We start from the raw sequence: 14964 nt of genomic DNA on the forward strand, positions 1-14964 counted from the left end.
ATCTCAAGTCTGATTTGTGTTGTTAAAAGATCAGTATGGTTTCTTTGGAAGAATGCATGAAATACTATATTCAGAGTCTAAAATACTTGTAAAATATTTCAGTCACATTTCTTGGCTACCTCGTGAACCTCCGACATCCACAAGGGGCGCTCTAGTCGCCCGGTCGACAGAATGTGATGCTCAGCACTCTATGGTTCTTTTAGAGAAATCGGCCGCTTCCGGGAGCGGCTGTGTCCTCTCTATCCGCCCGTCTCTGTGGGCGTCGGGGTTCCGCCCCGCTCTGGGCCCCGCCCCGCTCCGGGCGGCCGTGCGTTCTGCCCAAGTCGGACTCTGCCCGATCCGACCCGACGCCGGGGCAGCCGGGCTCCGGGGTTGGTCGGGATCTGGGTCATGGCGGTTCGGGGGCCCTCGCCGGGGGCTGGCGCCAGGTGAGCAGGGCGGCTGGGGAGGAGGGTCGGGCCTCGGGGCGTCCTACCCGGGGCTGTGTGGGGCAGGGGCTCCGCTCAATTCCGCTCTCGTGCGCCGGGCTTGGAGAGCCGCCGCCCGAGGGGGCGCCCACCTCCGCTCGGATCCGTGGGCGCCCTCCAGCTTCGCGGGAACTCCTGTCATCGCCTGCAGCCCGGGTGTGGGATCCGCTCCCTGGGAGCTGGCTCTTCCTCTCCTCCCTCCCTCCCTGCTTTTCTCTCACTTCAAGTGCACGGAATTGAGTTGTTCACCCTGCTCGGTTCTTGGCACACCGTGGCCCATGTTGTATTTATCATCTTTCGTTCCTTAGTCTCCAACCCCTCTCACTCCCCTTCCGAGACGCACACTCTGGTGTATCTTCAGGGAGTGTCTTTACCGCCCACTTTACCTAGGTTTGCATGTATGTTACCTAGCAAAATAGTGGTTTAGAATTCATCTAAATGATAATACGCCGTGGGTTTTTGGAACACTTTTTACCCAACATTGTGTTTTTGAGGTCATGTATGCTGTAGTAATCTAGTTTTCTCCCATTTTGCTTATACTCCTAGTGATGGACACTTCGATGGCTTCCTTTTTTTTTTTTTTTAAGAGAGAGAAACATTGATTTGTTGTTCCACTGATTTATGCATTCAAAGACTCATTGGTTGCTTCTTCTATGTGCCCTGGCGGGAGAGCGAACCTGCACCCTTGGTGTCGCACACTGTGACCAACTGAGCTTCCAACTTTGAACCACCACAAACCATGCCTGCACTGGTCTCCTGTGGGTAGGGGTGGTTTTCTCCGATTATCCGTCCCATGCTGGGTCGTACCGATGCTACTAAATTGTTCTCTGGAATGGTCACACCCGGTTATACTTCCCGAGGGCATGGAGTCAAGGTCCTTGTTTCCCCATATTTCCCCCATTCACCCCCCCCATTAACCCCCCACCAAAGTTTGATATTATTTGGTTTTTTAATGTTTATCGAGTGTAAGGTGGTATCCCGTTGTGTTAATTTTCATGTATTAAGCATTTTTTTCTCTCTTTTTGCTAATCCTTACCCGAGAATATTTTTCCATTGATTTTTAGAGAGAGTGGAAGAGAGAGGGAAAGACAGAGAGAAACACCGATGTGAGAGAAACACATGGACTGGTTGCCTCCTGCACATGCCCTGACCAGGGCCCGGCCGGGGGAGGAGCCTGTAACCAAAGTACATGCCCTTGACTGGAATTGAACCTGGGACCCTTTGGTCTGCAGGCAATGCTCTATCCACTGAGACAAACCATCTAGGGCAGTGGTTGGCAAACTCATTAGTCAGCAGAGCCAAATATCAATAGTACAATGATTGAAATTTCTTTTGAGAGCCAAATTTTTTAAACTTAAACTATATAGGTAGGTACATTGTTGTTAACTTAATTAGGGTACTCCTAAGGCTTAGGAAGAGCCACACTCAAGGGGCCAAAGAGCCACATGTGGCTCGCGAGCCGCAGTTTGCCGACCACAGGCTAGGGCATCTGAATTACCTATATCTTTTTCCTATTTTTTTTTTATGGATTTCCTGTTTTCCTGACTTTCAGGAATTCCTTGTATGCTCTGGATTTTAACTTCTTGTTGGTTTTACACTGCGCAAATACCTTCTCCAATTCATTTTTTTTTCTTCTTCTCCAATTCTTTAACTTAACCTTTGGCATTGTATTGAACAAAAATGTTTCATTCTAAGTTAAATTCATTTGTTTCCCCCTTTACGGTTTGTGGTTTTGGGGTCTTATTTAAGAATTGCCGGATCTGGTCCTAGCTGCTTTGGCTCAGTGGATAAAGCACTGACTGGTCTGTGGACTGAAGGCCACATGCCTGGGCTGCAGGCTCGATCCCAAGTGGGGGGCATTCAGGAGGCAGCCAATCAGTGATTCTCATCACTAATGTTCCTATCGCTCTCTCCCTCTCCCTTCCTCTCTGAAATCAATAAAAAAAATATTTTTAAAAAGAATTGCCAGCAAGCTGTCGCTCCAGGGAGCTCGCTTGTGCCATTCCCTGCCCACTCTCCTTTCCCCACATGAGACTTGCAACCAGGGAAGCAGTGGTCAGCAGCAGCTCATCCCAGGCTAACCCCCTGAACCTGTCTCCAAAGCCCCCTGTCCCCCTTTTTCTCTGACTTCCCAGCGAGCCAGCGCAGCCCAGCGTAGGCGCTTCTATTGCTTTTTCTATGCCCTTCCTTGTTTCACTGCCCTGGGATGTTTTTGCTGCTGTCAATAAATTCTTGCTTTTCTAAAAAAAAAAAAGAAAAAAAGAATGAATTGCCTTCCCACTATATCTTCATTGAGATATTCTACATTTCCTTATATTAACTAAATACTAATGTTACTTTTCACATTTAAATTTTTAAGCCATTTGGAGTTGTTAGAGTTTATTTTTGTAAATGATTTAAGGTAATGACCTAAATTTTCCTCCACCATTTTCAATTAATAAGTAATGAATTAATTAAAAATTAGAGAAGCTGTGTGGCATAGTTATGAGCACAGATTCTTAGAGCCCGGCTGCCTGTGTTCAAAACCCAGTGCTGCCACTTACCAGGTGGGTGGCAGGGCAAGTGCCTCAGTTCCTCATCCATAAAAAAGGATATAGTCTCTATAGCTTAAAGCTGTGACAATTAAGTGGATTCATACATGTAAGATGTGTAGAACAGTACTGGGTACATAGTACATGTTTAATCAGTGTTGAAAACTATTAATATTAATATGTTCTTTCTTGTGATGTATCCTCTATTTTGAGCCCATGTAAACATAGGTCTATTTTTTTATTTTTGGATCTCTATCCCATTGCATCCCCCTGCCCCATTGCTGTTTTTGTTCCTGTATTAATAACACATTTTGTCATTACTCCAGTCCTGTAATATTTGATATATCTTTATAACCTGATGACTTGGGTCTCTTCCTTCTCCTTTCGTATTCTTCACAATTGTCCTAAGCTATTCATGGACTTTTATTTCCATATAAAGTTTCTCAGAGAAGTCCTGTTTTTGACTGGTATGTTAAATTTATAGACTATGTTTGTTAGAAATGAGGTCTTTGTAATGTTAAGTCCTGCCAGCTCTTCTTTATTTCACATCCTATAATAGAGTTTTTGGTCTTCCTCCAAAATGTCTTATATATTCTTTTTTAAAAGTAATTTCCTGGATAGTTTATAGGTTTTCTATACTTTTCTTAGTTTTATAAATGACACTTTCTTTACATTTTCCAGTTGGTGATAGTTGGTATAGAGTGCTCTTAATATTTGTTTGTTAACCCTATATCTAGCTTAATTCCTTTTATTAACAACATTTTATTTACTTATTTGCTTGTGTTTCCTATGTAAATGTTCACTCATCTGCAAATAATGACAATTTAATCTCTTCCCTTTCAATCCTCCTACCTCATTTCTTTATCCTGCTTCATTCCTTCAGCCAGGACCTTGAAACCCTTGATGAAGTGGACTTCCTTGTCTTGTTTATGGCCATAAAGAGGATGTGGCTAAAGTTTATTAACTATGTTTTTTTTTTTTACTGTAAATAACCTTTTATGGCATTATTCAACTTAAAGAAATTTCTTTCTATCCCTGTTCCCACCCTACCATCTGCATGGCTTGAACATTGAACACTCCAACCCTTGGCCCCAGAACAGTGTAGCTAAGCTTGGTCTCTGCTCTCTAAGGCTCAACTGCCCTCCTAAGTTTCTCTCTGCTTCTCCTTCTATTCTTTAGGCCCAGATTAGATCTGCGGTTTCTCCAGCGGTTCCTGCAGATACAAAAGGTTTTGTTTCCCTCTTGCTCATCACAGAACGCCTTGATGTTCCTGACCCTTTTGGGTGTGGCCCTCCTGGGTGAGTGAGTGGGTCCGGGCTAGAAGGGGGAGGGCAGCCCTGGTTTGGGGCCCCTTTCCTTCTCTCTGGGGTGTTGATGAGGCAGGGACTCAAGAGGAGGCCTTCCTCCTTTCCCCACCCCTCATCACTGATATCTGACTCCTCTCCCTCCCCCCAGAACAACTGGTCATCTACCAGGTTGGCTTGATCCCCAGTCAGTACTACGGGGTCCTGGGAAACAAAGACTTGGATGGGTTTAAGGCCCTGACATTCCTGGCTGTTGTGCTCATCGTCCTCAACTCCATGGTAAGGTCTCCCTGTCTCTCTCTCCAGCCTGGTGTGAGCGGAGTGCCCAGTGTCCCTTAGTCCCTAGGAAGTAGGAATCAAGCTGTGGGTGTGTGTCCCCTGCCTTTTCTAGGAACCCTAGGTAGGGCATTGATCTTGCTCTTGGCCCACTGGGGCCAGTTCCTCGAGTGTTTCAAGCTCACAGGCCACGAGGTTCTGGTTTAATTCCGCACTTAGCGGAAATGATCACTGTTCTTTTCATTCCCAGAACTCTTGCTTCAGGATCAGCAGCCAGAGCTGCTGTTCCTCTGGGACTGAGGCTGTCACTCAGCTGGCTCCGTGTCGCACCTCCCAGCTTTTGCACCTGCTGTTTTCTTGCAGAATGACCTCCTCCCCCCACCTCGGGCTTACTTGGTTAATGCCTGCTCACTTTTCAAGGTGCCTCACCTTCAAGTCCTCCTCAGCTTTCTCTCCCATGTTTCCTCCACCAAACTCTGTCCTTTTCTCTTCATGCTGAACACTTTGAGTTGCCCTCTGCGGTAACACTCCTTACACCTCGTCACTGTCTGCTCCCTGGCTAGACTGAGCTCACTGTTACTTCCCCCGTGCTTAGCAAACAGGTGCCACATAAATGGGGGTGATGAGAGTCGGGGCTCTGTTGGGACTCCGTGAGGCTGTACTGCTCGTTTTCTTGGTTCTTAGGGAAGCCATCCCATCACACTTTGGCACTTTTGATGTGTCTTCGGTCAGTAAGTACCGGTGTATACAGAGCCCTGTTCCATGTTTTGGGACAGAAAAGTAAATAGAATAGAAGTAAATAGAATAGACATAAATAGAATAGAAAATATTGTTTCCAATCTCCAGAAGCTCACCTACTCTCAGATGAAGGCAGTACACTGTAGAAAGGCTCTAGAGGGCCTTGCCTTTGGTAAGCCCTTCGCTGTTTGGTGAAGGAATGAACATGTGGGTGAGTGAGGAAGGAGAAAGTCCCGTGACTGGTGGCTTTAAACAAGAGGAAGTGCTGAGTGGGCAGTCAGTGGAGTGGCCTGGGCCTGGTCAGCAGATGCTTTCTGAGCTTTGAGCTGAGACCTGCAGGACGCCATTCTCCCTTTCCCTCCCTCCCCCTGCCTCCCCCACTGCACAGCTGAAGAGCTTTGACCAGTTCACCTGCAACCTGCTGTATGTGAGCTGGAGGAAGGACCTCACCGAGCATCTCCACCACCTCTACTTCCGCGGCCGCGTGTACTACACCCTCAACGTGCTGCGGGATGACGTCGACAACCCGTAGGCCTCCCCGCTCAGTCCTCGCTGCCCTCCGCATGGTCCTATCTGCCTGGGTCAGCCCCGGAGCGCTGCTGCGGCAGATCCCCTGGAGATTACCCACAGTTACCTGCACACGTTGATGAGAGCCAGGGGGGCAGGGTGCTCTGCAGAGGAGGCCTGGACAGGCTGTAGGGCCGAGAACAAGAAGCTAAAAATAGGAGCAGCTCCTTTTGTCCATTTCATATCCTGGGCTTCCAAATCAGGAAGCGGCCGATTTCTCTAAATCAGGCCCCCTCTGAAGAGAGTGCCCTTGCTAGAAAAAGCTAGAAAACCAGCTCTCGGATTTCTAGCAGTAAAAAATTGCTGTCTAGGATTTAAATCTGTATACTGTCACCTCCCAGTTAATAGGCTTTATGTTCTCGAGGCCCCAGGTTCCCTTCCTGTAAAATGAGGAGAATACTTCCTATCTCAAAGAATGTAGTGAGGGTGAAAGGATGTTCGTGTAATACACACAGGCAGTGCCTGGGACGGAGCACGTGTCCCGCTGTAAGCTAGCTGTTGTGATTTTACAGGTGAGGAAGCAGGCCCAGAGAATGCAGGTGACTTGCCCAGTGTCACGTCTCATTGGAAATAGGAGTCAGTGTGGCTCTGGTGGTGCGACGGGACATATGGGGTCTCCGCATACTCATTCCCTCCCCACTCGGCACCCCCACCCCTCTAGGCCGCCCCTCCTCACCCCCGCAAGCACTTTTTTGCCTGAGATGACCTTTTCTCAGCTCGAGCTGAGCTCTGCCGCAACAATTTTTGGGAGGGTGCTGCTGCTGAACTCCGAGGCCTCTCTCTATGACTCAACCCATAGAAGCTTCCACAGCCAGACAGCTCAAGTGGAGACAGGCTCATGCTCGTAAAAGAAATGGGAGGAGTGAGAGAAATGGGATCGCTTCCCTGATCATCCAGTTGTCCATTTTCTGAGGAGTAACATGAGGCACCATAACAAGCAACTCTTGAGAACCCTGCTTAGGACCCCGGGGGTCTCGTTGCTTCTGGAAAACCAGCCCTTGTAGGGGTCCGCTTCCCCCAGGGGCACTGAAGGGCGGGGCAACAAGGAACTGTCTTAGTCGTCAACCCTTGAGCCCAGCTCCCTGGTCCAGTGACTCTGTGTTGTTGGTTCCAGGGACCAGCGCATCAGCCAGGACGTGGAGCGGTTCTGCCGGCAGCTCAGCAGCATGGCCAGCCAGCTGATCATCTCGCCCTTCACCCTGGCCTATTACACCTATCAGTGCTTCCAAAGGTGAGGCCCCTCTTGCCAGTCCCTCCTCCGCTCCTGCCAGGTGTTTCCCCAGAGGCCCTCGCTCACACCAGCCCTCCCACGTCAGGGCCCCAAAGAGGCAAGTCTTCCCTTCCTCCCACCCGCATGCCAGTCTTCCTCACAAATGCCCGTGGGCCCCTGCGTTTCAGTGTCACAGGGATCTGGTGCTCCGACAGCGTAGCCCGGGCACTGGATGCCACCGCACGGGAGCCGAGGCCTCACTGGGTGGCTGAGATCGAACAGGGGCTGCCTGGAAGCGGGCAGACATCAGGACCGAGGCCTGCGGGCATATGTGGCGCCCCCACCATCCCTGTCTCTGCCTTTCAGCACAGGCTGGCTCGGGCCCGTGAGCATCTTCGGGTATTTCATCCTGGGAACCGTGGTGAACAAAATGTTGATGGGGCCCATTGTGGCGAAGCTGGTGCAGCAGGAAAAGCTGGAGGGGGATTTCAGGTGTGTCTCCGGTGTTGGAGGTTTGAGGGCTGGGCACAATGGTTAGGGAATGGGATCTGGAGTAAGGTGCCTGAGTTCAAATCCCAGCTGTGCCAGTTGCTAGCATGTGCTCTTGGCTGAGGTCTTTAATCTCTGATTTTGGTTTCCCGCCCTAAAACAGGGATGGTACTGCTGCTTATGAGGGAACTGTGAGGCTTAACTGAGATTATACATGAGAAGTACTGAGAACAGTGTCTGGTTGGTTAACATCACCATATCTTGGCCTTCTCAGTGCTTCTGTTTTAACCACCTGTTTCAGATGAGCTGATGGATTCATCCCCTACCCTGTGCTTCGTGGACGCCTCCTTCAGGCCCAGCCCTGGGAGGAGGAGGTGCTGTGAGCACCTGTCCTCTCTGGAGATAGGCAAGGGGCCACCCTGTCTTCAGGGCTCCTGCCACCCTGCCTAGGCCTGGGACACCCCCAGTTACACCCCCCTCCACACACACCCCGTTGCAGTCCACAGAAGGATTGGGGAGAAAGCTGCAGTTTCGAGGTGGAGCTGGACTCCCCTTTGTCTGGAGGTCTTGATCCAGGCCTCTGAAAGGGGGCTGGTACTGCCCATTGTAGCACACGTTTTCCTCTGGTCTCCTCAGGTTCAAGCACATGCAGATCCGCGTGAATGCTGAGCCTGCTGCTTTCTTCAGGTGAGCTGAGTGGGAGTCGTTCCCTCTCCCTGATCAGGGCTGCCAGGGGAGACGGCAGAGAAGGAGAGCTGAGTGGTACAACCCTCCCACCATCACCGGGCCCTGGGGGCACGTCCTTCCACTGGGCTGTGACCCTCTCCCCGCATCTCACTGTCCTTGTCTGCCTCATGCTTTTGCTTGTTTGTTTGTTTGTTTGTTTGTTTGTTTTGCCCCATCCTTTTTAAGCCCCGGGCTTTGTTCCTCTCCGTGACCTAGCGTGGGGCCTACATTTGTTCCAAGGATGAAATGAGCGAATGCCTTCTCGTCCAAAGCTGCTCTGTAGTCTAGGCGGGAGTGGGAGCCTCAGGAGGTGCGGAGTCCTGCTCCCTACAACTCACTGTCCAAGCGAAGCTGTGTTCGGTCTCCTGGCAGGAGCATTGTGAAATCCCGTTCCTCCCTCAGGGCCAGGGAAGGCCTGTGCTGCCTCCTATGAGGCCGCGGGAGTCATTGGCAGGCAGGCCCAGAGGCTTGTGTTTAAGGAGGGGAGCTGTCTTGGATCACCTGGACTCGAGCCCTGGGACCTATGCCCTTCTGCCTGTCTCTAGCAGTTTTCAGCTTCCACCACCTGGGGGCGCCAAGAGTACAAGGCTGAGCTGGGGTGTGGTAGTGTGGTGGGGTGGGTTTGTGCTAAGTTTTGGATTCTGCAGCTTCTGCTCGTGAAGCTTTGGGCTCTGGGGGAAGCAGGTTGGTTCTTGGAGCTCTGGGTGTGTGCTTTTGTAGCCTCTGTGCCCATCTTTATGTAAAATCTGAAATGCCCCCTCTGCCCACCCCACCTTTTCTGCCTGTCCTAGAAGCCCAGGTCACCTCCTCCCGAGAGCCTTCCTAGGCTGCATGAGTGCCCAAGCCTGTTTGGTGCCAGAGCTTGAAGACGCTCTGTGTACGCACTTTCCATGTTCCAGGTGAAGAGGGCAGATCACCTGCCCACCCTGAACCGGGGCTGTCTTACCGCCTCTGTCACACTGGCTGACTGGCACGGAGCCTGCCACCTCGTGTGCTCCTCCTGTGCTTTCCTTTAACAATAGCAGCTGTTATCTGTTGGGTCCCTTCATGTGCCTAGCCCTTCGTATTCAGAAATTCTCACTCTAGCCTATTAGGTAGGTTATTACAAGCTCCATTTTACAGATGAGAAAATTGAGGTTCCTAGGCTTAAGTAATCACTCTATCACCCAGATGGTAACTAACCAGAGCCAGCGTTTGAACCAGGTCTGGCCAATGGAGAGTTCAGGCTCTTTCTGCAGACAGTACCACGTTGGATGAGTGAAGCAATGAGTGGGTGCAAGTGTCAGGGTCAGAGGTGAAGATCATTCGGATGAGTTTAGTCCCTAAAGGAGGATGTGATGAGGGACAGAGGGTCCCCAGCCTGGCTGAGGCTCTCCAGACCCCATGGACATTCCAGCCTTTCTCATCAGAGCTGGGCATGTGGAGCACATGAGGACAGACCGCAGGCTGCAGAGACTCCTTCAGACCCAGAGGGAGCTGATGTCCAAGGAGCTCTGGCTGTACAGTAAGTAGAGGGGCCCCGGGAGGCAGGAACCACAGGATCGGGATGGTCCCCTCCCTCCCCCTCCCCTCCCCACCCCCCCTCCCTCCCCTCCCCCCCCTCCCCTCCCCTCCCCACTTTTCTCCATACTGATATGTTTGCTCTGCTGAAGGGATTAGCCAGGGGGAGCCACTGCCTTCACCCTGTGTGTCCTCAGGAGCATGAAGACCCAGGGAGTAGCTTGGTCCTGCTCGGCTTTCCGCCCCCCTCAGAGCACAGGAATGTTCCAGGATCTCACACAGTGTGTCTTCCACAGTGGGTATCAACACGTTTGACTATCTGGGCAGCATCCTGAGTTATGTTGTGATCGCAATCCCCATTTTCAGTGGCGTTTATGGAGACCTTAGCCCCACAGAGCTCAGCACCCTGGTCAGCAAGGTGAGAATCCCTCGTGATGACCCCTCACGCTGCCTCCCCGCCCCTTGGCCCAGGGCCCAGGGCCTGGGGGTCAAGGCCTGTGCTCACTGCTCCCCGTTCCATCCAGAATGCCTTCGTGTGCATTTATCTCATCAGCTGCTTCACCCGGCTCATCGACCTCTCCACCACGCTCTCGGATGTGGCTGGTTATACCCACAGGTGAGGCGGCACCCACCTCTAGCTTCTGAACAAAGCTTGTGCACTGGGAGATGTGGCTGACTGAGAAAAGGAGCAGAAAAACTGCCCATTTCCTAGTGAGCATGAGAGAAAAAGGCTTCTTACCTTTACCTGGCCCCAACCCCCTGCCTCGGGTTTTCCCTTCTTGCCCAGGATTGGGGAGCTTGAGGAGACCCTGCTGGACATGTCCCTGAAGTCACAGGACGGCGAGCTCCTGGACGAGAGCGAGTGGGACTCACACAGGTGAGGACTCGGTGGCAGTGTGTGCGCTGGTGAGAATTCAGGCTCTGGGACTGCCCGGCTTGGCGGCAGAGTTGTGGGGAGCAAATGAAAGAAATCTGTGGCTTGTGCCTGGCACGTTGCAGACATTTATAGTAGGTGTTGCTGTTCTGGCATTCGTTGTGTTAATTTCCACCGTCCCCCAGCTGGTGGAAGCAGAGTGCACACACCTGCCTGGGCCTGAGATAAAATCTGAACAGTAGCCTCCTCTTCCTTTTTCCCTCTTCCTCTCACTAAGCCCTGCCGCCTGTCCCTTTCCTCCAAGTGTGGTTACATCCTGAGATACTAGGGATTCGGAGTTTAGCATGTGATTTTGACGACAATTCAGCCCATAACCCCAACCCAGAGGTGACATCCCCAAGGAGAAAAGCTTGCCCTTGGCAGTACTGACGCTGGATCCTCCCCACCCCCTCCCTTCTCTAACCCCAGGGCCCCGGGATGGCCAGCAGCAGAGCCAGCGGACACAGCTTTTCTCCTGGATCGGGTCTGCATCTCCGCGCCCTCCTCTAACAAGCCCTTAATCAAGGATCTGAGCCTAAAGATCTCCGAGGGGCAGAGCCTGCTCATCACCGGCAACACGGGCACCGGCAAGACCTCCTTGCTCCGCGTGCTGGGTGGCCTCTGGGCGAGCACACGGGGTGAGAACCAGCCTCCAGCCCTGAGCCAGCCTTGGCTTGGTGGCGGGTGTGTGTGTGTGTGTGTGTGTGTGTGTGTGTGTGTGTGTGTGTGAAACCCAGCCTTTTTTGTTGGGGCAAAGGGGTGAGAAGCCGTTACCTTCCCTGGGAGATCTCTTAATGGAGGTTTCATGGGCTCTGCAGGCTCAATGCAGATGCTGGTGGACTTTGGACCCCATGGGGTGCTGTTCCTGCCACAGAAGCCATTCTTCACCGACGGCACCCTTCGGGAGCAGGTCATCCTGGGGCCCACTCCCCCCGCCCCCGCCCCCAACTGGGACCTCTGGCAGTGTGCAGGCCTCAGCCCTAGGGAGCTGTGGCACAGAAGGTGGGGTAATAAAACGGCCTGTGCCCAGGAACTCCCTGGCTCTAAGAATACAGGAGTGGGCAAAAGAAGGTCTACGGTTGTGTTGGTTTTCAGTTGTAATACAAATAATACGTACAGTGAGTAATGACTAATACAAGAATAAACCCCATGTTTCGGGTACTCACAGCTGTAAATCCACGTTGCCCACCCCTGTATTTTATTCACATCCATGAATGAGCTGGGCCATCTACTCAGAGCAACCCTGGGACAGGTTAACCTGTGGGGGCTGCGACCGAAAGAGCACAGCGTCTATTTAACACCAGGGTGGCTTCCGGGGGGCCCTGCTCTCAGGAAACACATGGACTCTTCCCTCCTTCTGGGGATTGCCCTGGCCCACTGTCCACCAGCCCTGCCTCTCCCACTGGACCCTTGGTCAGGGGGTCCCTTGCTCTCCTCGGGTGGATAGGAGCCTGGGCGGTTCCTGGGGCTGATTCTGAGGGAGGGTGGGCTGTGTGCAGCCCCAGCTTGGCCTGGTCCTAGGCCAGTGTGCTTTCTGTTTTATCAGGTGATATACCCCCTGAAGGAGATCTACCCGGACTCAGGTGAGCTGGCCTCCTCGGGCATGTTCTCCCATTTCAGTCGTTCCTACTTTTCTGACTGCGGCCTCACCCGTGCCCTCTGGGAGAGGCCCCAGCCGGGCTGCTGGCTTCAGGTTGGGTCCCCTCCTCCTCGACTGTTAACTCGTGGGGCCTGTGCCCTGACCTCATCTCGTCCATCTTCCCCTCCGGGAGGAGAGAACCCACTGGAGGAAGGGAGGTGATTGCTTCCTTTGCCTGAACCTTTCCTTCCTAGGCCTGTAGCCTGGCCCTCTAGAGCCTCAGCCCCGATCCTGGTCCCCCTCCCCTGCCCCTTGCCATGATGTGCCCATCTATCCTGGCTGCCCAGGAGGAGCTGACTTCTGAAGGAGGCCTGTCTGTTTTGCAGGTTCTACTGATGATGAGAGGATCATGAGGTTCTTGGAGTTGGCAGGCCTGGTAAGTGAGGGCAGGACCCTGATGTCCAAGGCCGCCTGGTAGCACTGATCACTAGCCCAGGACTCGAAGTATGAGCCTGGGGCAAGGAGAATGGGAGTAAAAGTGGCTGAGGGAACTGTGGGCCAGATAACGGGCAAAACGGGGGCACACTCAGTAGTGAATTTTAAAATAATAATAAAACTATTTCTTGTCACCATGCTCCCCCACGTCTAAACAATGTAGCTGATAGGATATTCCTCTCGGCCCGGGGCAGACTGCCCCCACCTTGGTACGCCAGTGGGGTATGGTCTGTCTCAGGCACGTGTGTGGAGGGGACTGAGGGGGTTCCTCAGGGAGCAGGATGGGCACTTTCATGGACATCGCTTCCCCTGGGTGTGTTACAGTCCGACTTGGTGGCGAGGACAGAGGGGCTGGACCACCAGGTCGATTGGAACTGGTAAGAAGGGGGTTGGGATGCTCCAGAGCCATTTCCCCCAAAGACAGTGGGTTCTAGGGGTCCATTGAAGGGATAGAATGGCTCCTTGACCCCAAAGTCTAGGTTTCATGCCATCGGGAGCAGAGTTTTAGCCTCACCTTGTGTGGGCAGCAGGGCTGTGATTGAAAGGGGAGGTGACGTCCATCTGTCCTGGGTCTGCCTCTCTGTAGCAAGAACCTCTTCCTGCCTAGACCCAATCTAGGCAAAGGCCAGACTGTATACTCCTTCCTCCAGTGGTCCTCTCGTTCCCTGTCCTCAGGTATGACGTTCTGTCCCCCGGAGAGATGCAGAGGCTGTCTTTTGCCCGGCTCTTCTACCTGCAGCCGAAGTACGCAGGTGAGGTCTGCCCTGTAAGTGTGCATGCCGGTGCTGTGTGTGCCCACGGGTAGCAGCGTGTGTTCATGCACACCTGGGCAGGGTTGGTATTGTAGGAGAGCTCGCCTGTATATGGCGGGCATGTCTGTTCCTGCAGGAGAGGATGGCAGGTCTCTGCCCATGAGGCAGCAGTGCCTGGCCTCCGAGTGGCTCTGGATGTGTGCTTTCTGCCATCGCTGCAGCTGGAGCTGCCTTGAGAGAGCTTGTGATTTTATGCTCTGCCAACCATGAATGGGCATTCCCCCAGCTGTGCCTGGCAGAGGGATGGCAGGTGTGGATTTTTCCAAGGACTGACATCCTGTGGGGAAGCAGGATTCCCTGGATTGAGTGGTCCCAGGCCGTGTCTGGCGCTGATCTATAGGAAGCTGGGGGGTTTTGTCCTGCTGGCTGAACGCTTTTGAGATGGAGCTTGGCCGCTGCTCGGTTGGCCCAACCATCCTCCCTAAGGCTGGTTCCCATAAGCCAGAGCAGTTTTCAGCCTCCCTCTGGGTCCCCGCCGGAGGTGGCTGTGGGTTGAAGGAGAAACAGGCAGGCAGGGGCAGGTCTCCATCTCTTGCCACTGGGTTCTGCCCTCAGTGCTTGATGAAGCCACCAGTGCCCTGACCGAGGAGGTGGAGAGTGAACTCTACCGCATCGGCCAGCAGCTAGGCATAACGTTTATCAGCGTGGGACATCGGCGCAGCCTCGAGAAGGTACCTGTGCTCACAGGATGGTTGAGGAGGAGGAAGAACCCAAAGGCTGAGCCTGGCTGGGGCCAGAGGCCCCTCAAAATGGGGGATGGGGTGGCAGAGGACAGGGCGCCAGTGGCCTCATGTTGTGATGCCAGGGCAGCCTGACCTCTGCATGGTGGTGATCTCTTGTAGTTTCACTCGTGGCTTCTGAAACTCTGCGGAGAAGGAAGGTGGGAACTGACCAGAATCAAAGTGGACTGAAGCCAAGGATGTGGCTGGCCACTGAAAGGAGAGCCAAGCTCGGGGCGTGGCCGTGCCCAGGAGACACCCAGAGGCCCCAGGTTCGTCTCACAGGTTCTTTGCAGGGAGCGCTGGCAGCAGTGGCCCACCTAGGTGTGGCCTCCATTGGGTGCTAGTCCTGCCAGGCTTCCTGCTACCTCAGCCAGGGTGCCAGACATTTGAAGTGCTAATTATTTACTTACAAATTACTTCAGATTTGTTTTCTAAAGAAAAACCTAAAAGTGAGGACTCTATAAGCAATGAAGGATCAATGTGGAGAGAATGTTGGACTTGGAGTCAAGAGATTCAGAAATCTTTTTAATTGGTTAAATTATACAACAACAGGTTTTTAACTTGAATCAGCTATTTAAATTTTATAACTTCTTTTTTTTATATAAAATATAAACATTAAAAATATTTACAACTTT

The 14964-nt window shown here is 52.4% G+C and overlaps 1 protein-coding gene across 5 annotated transcripts; it reads left to right on the top strand.

Moving 5' to 3' along the window:
• Positions 1-269: 269 nt before the first annotated feature.
• On the top strand, positions 270-14964 carry ABCD4 (ATP binding cassette subfamily D member 4). 5 transcript variants are annotated; one of them, XR_009452063.1, is made up of 19 exons: positions 270-428; positions 4178-4296; positions 4454-4581; positions 5705-5844; positions 6998-7114; positions 7460-7585; positions 8219-8269; positions 9718-9812; positions 10105-10226; positions 10333-10424; positions 10596-10685; positions 11151-11359; positions 11540-11631; positions 12268-12304; positions 12687-12736; positions 13120-13172; positions 13471-13539; positions 14163-14278; positions 14450-14468. XR_009452063.1 is itself a non-coding variant. In XM_059690623.1 (19 exons), the coding sequence occupies exons 1-19, from the start codon at positions 391-393 to the stop codon at positions 14516-14518; spliced, it is 1821 nt and encodes a 606-aa protein (XP_059546606.1). In that variant the 5' UTR covers positions 270-390; the 3' UTR covers positions 14519-14964. The 5 variants fall into 5 exon arrangements, 4 of the variants coding, with proteins under 4 accessions (XP_059546606.1, XP_059546629.1, XP_059546615.1 ...); XM_059690623.1 differs by having other exon boundaries at positions 13471-13547; positions 14450-14964; XM_059690632.1 differs by having other exon boundaries at positions 316-428; positions 4254-4296; positions 13471-13547; positions 14450-14964.

Source organism: Myotis daubentonii, chromosome 1 (assembly GCF_963259705.1).
Source record: "Myotis daubentonii chromosome 1, mMyoDau2.1, whole genome shotgun sequence".
NCBI classification, from domain to species: Eukaryota; Metazoa; Chordata; class Mammalia; order Chiroptera; family Vespertilionidae; genus Myotis; species Myotis daubentonii.

Excerpts from the sequence above, each read along its gene's own strand:
- ABCD4 (XM_059690623.1), top strand. The coding sequence starts at position 391 with ATGGCGGTTCGGGGGCCCTCGCCGGGGGCTGGCGCCAG. Across the intron at positions 7,115-7,459 it reads ACCTATCAGTGCTTCCAAAG|CACAGGCTGGCTCGGGCCCG; the intron begins GTGAGGCCCCTC and ends TCTGCCTTTCAG. Across the intron at positions 9,813-10,104 it reads CAAGGAGCTCTGGCTGTACA|TGGGTATCAACACGTTTGAC; the intron begins GTAAGTAGAGGG and ends TGTCTTCCACAG.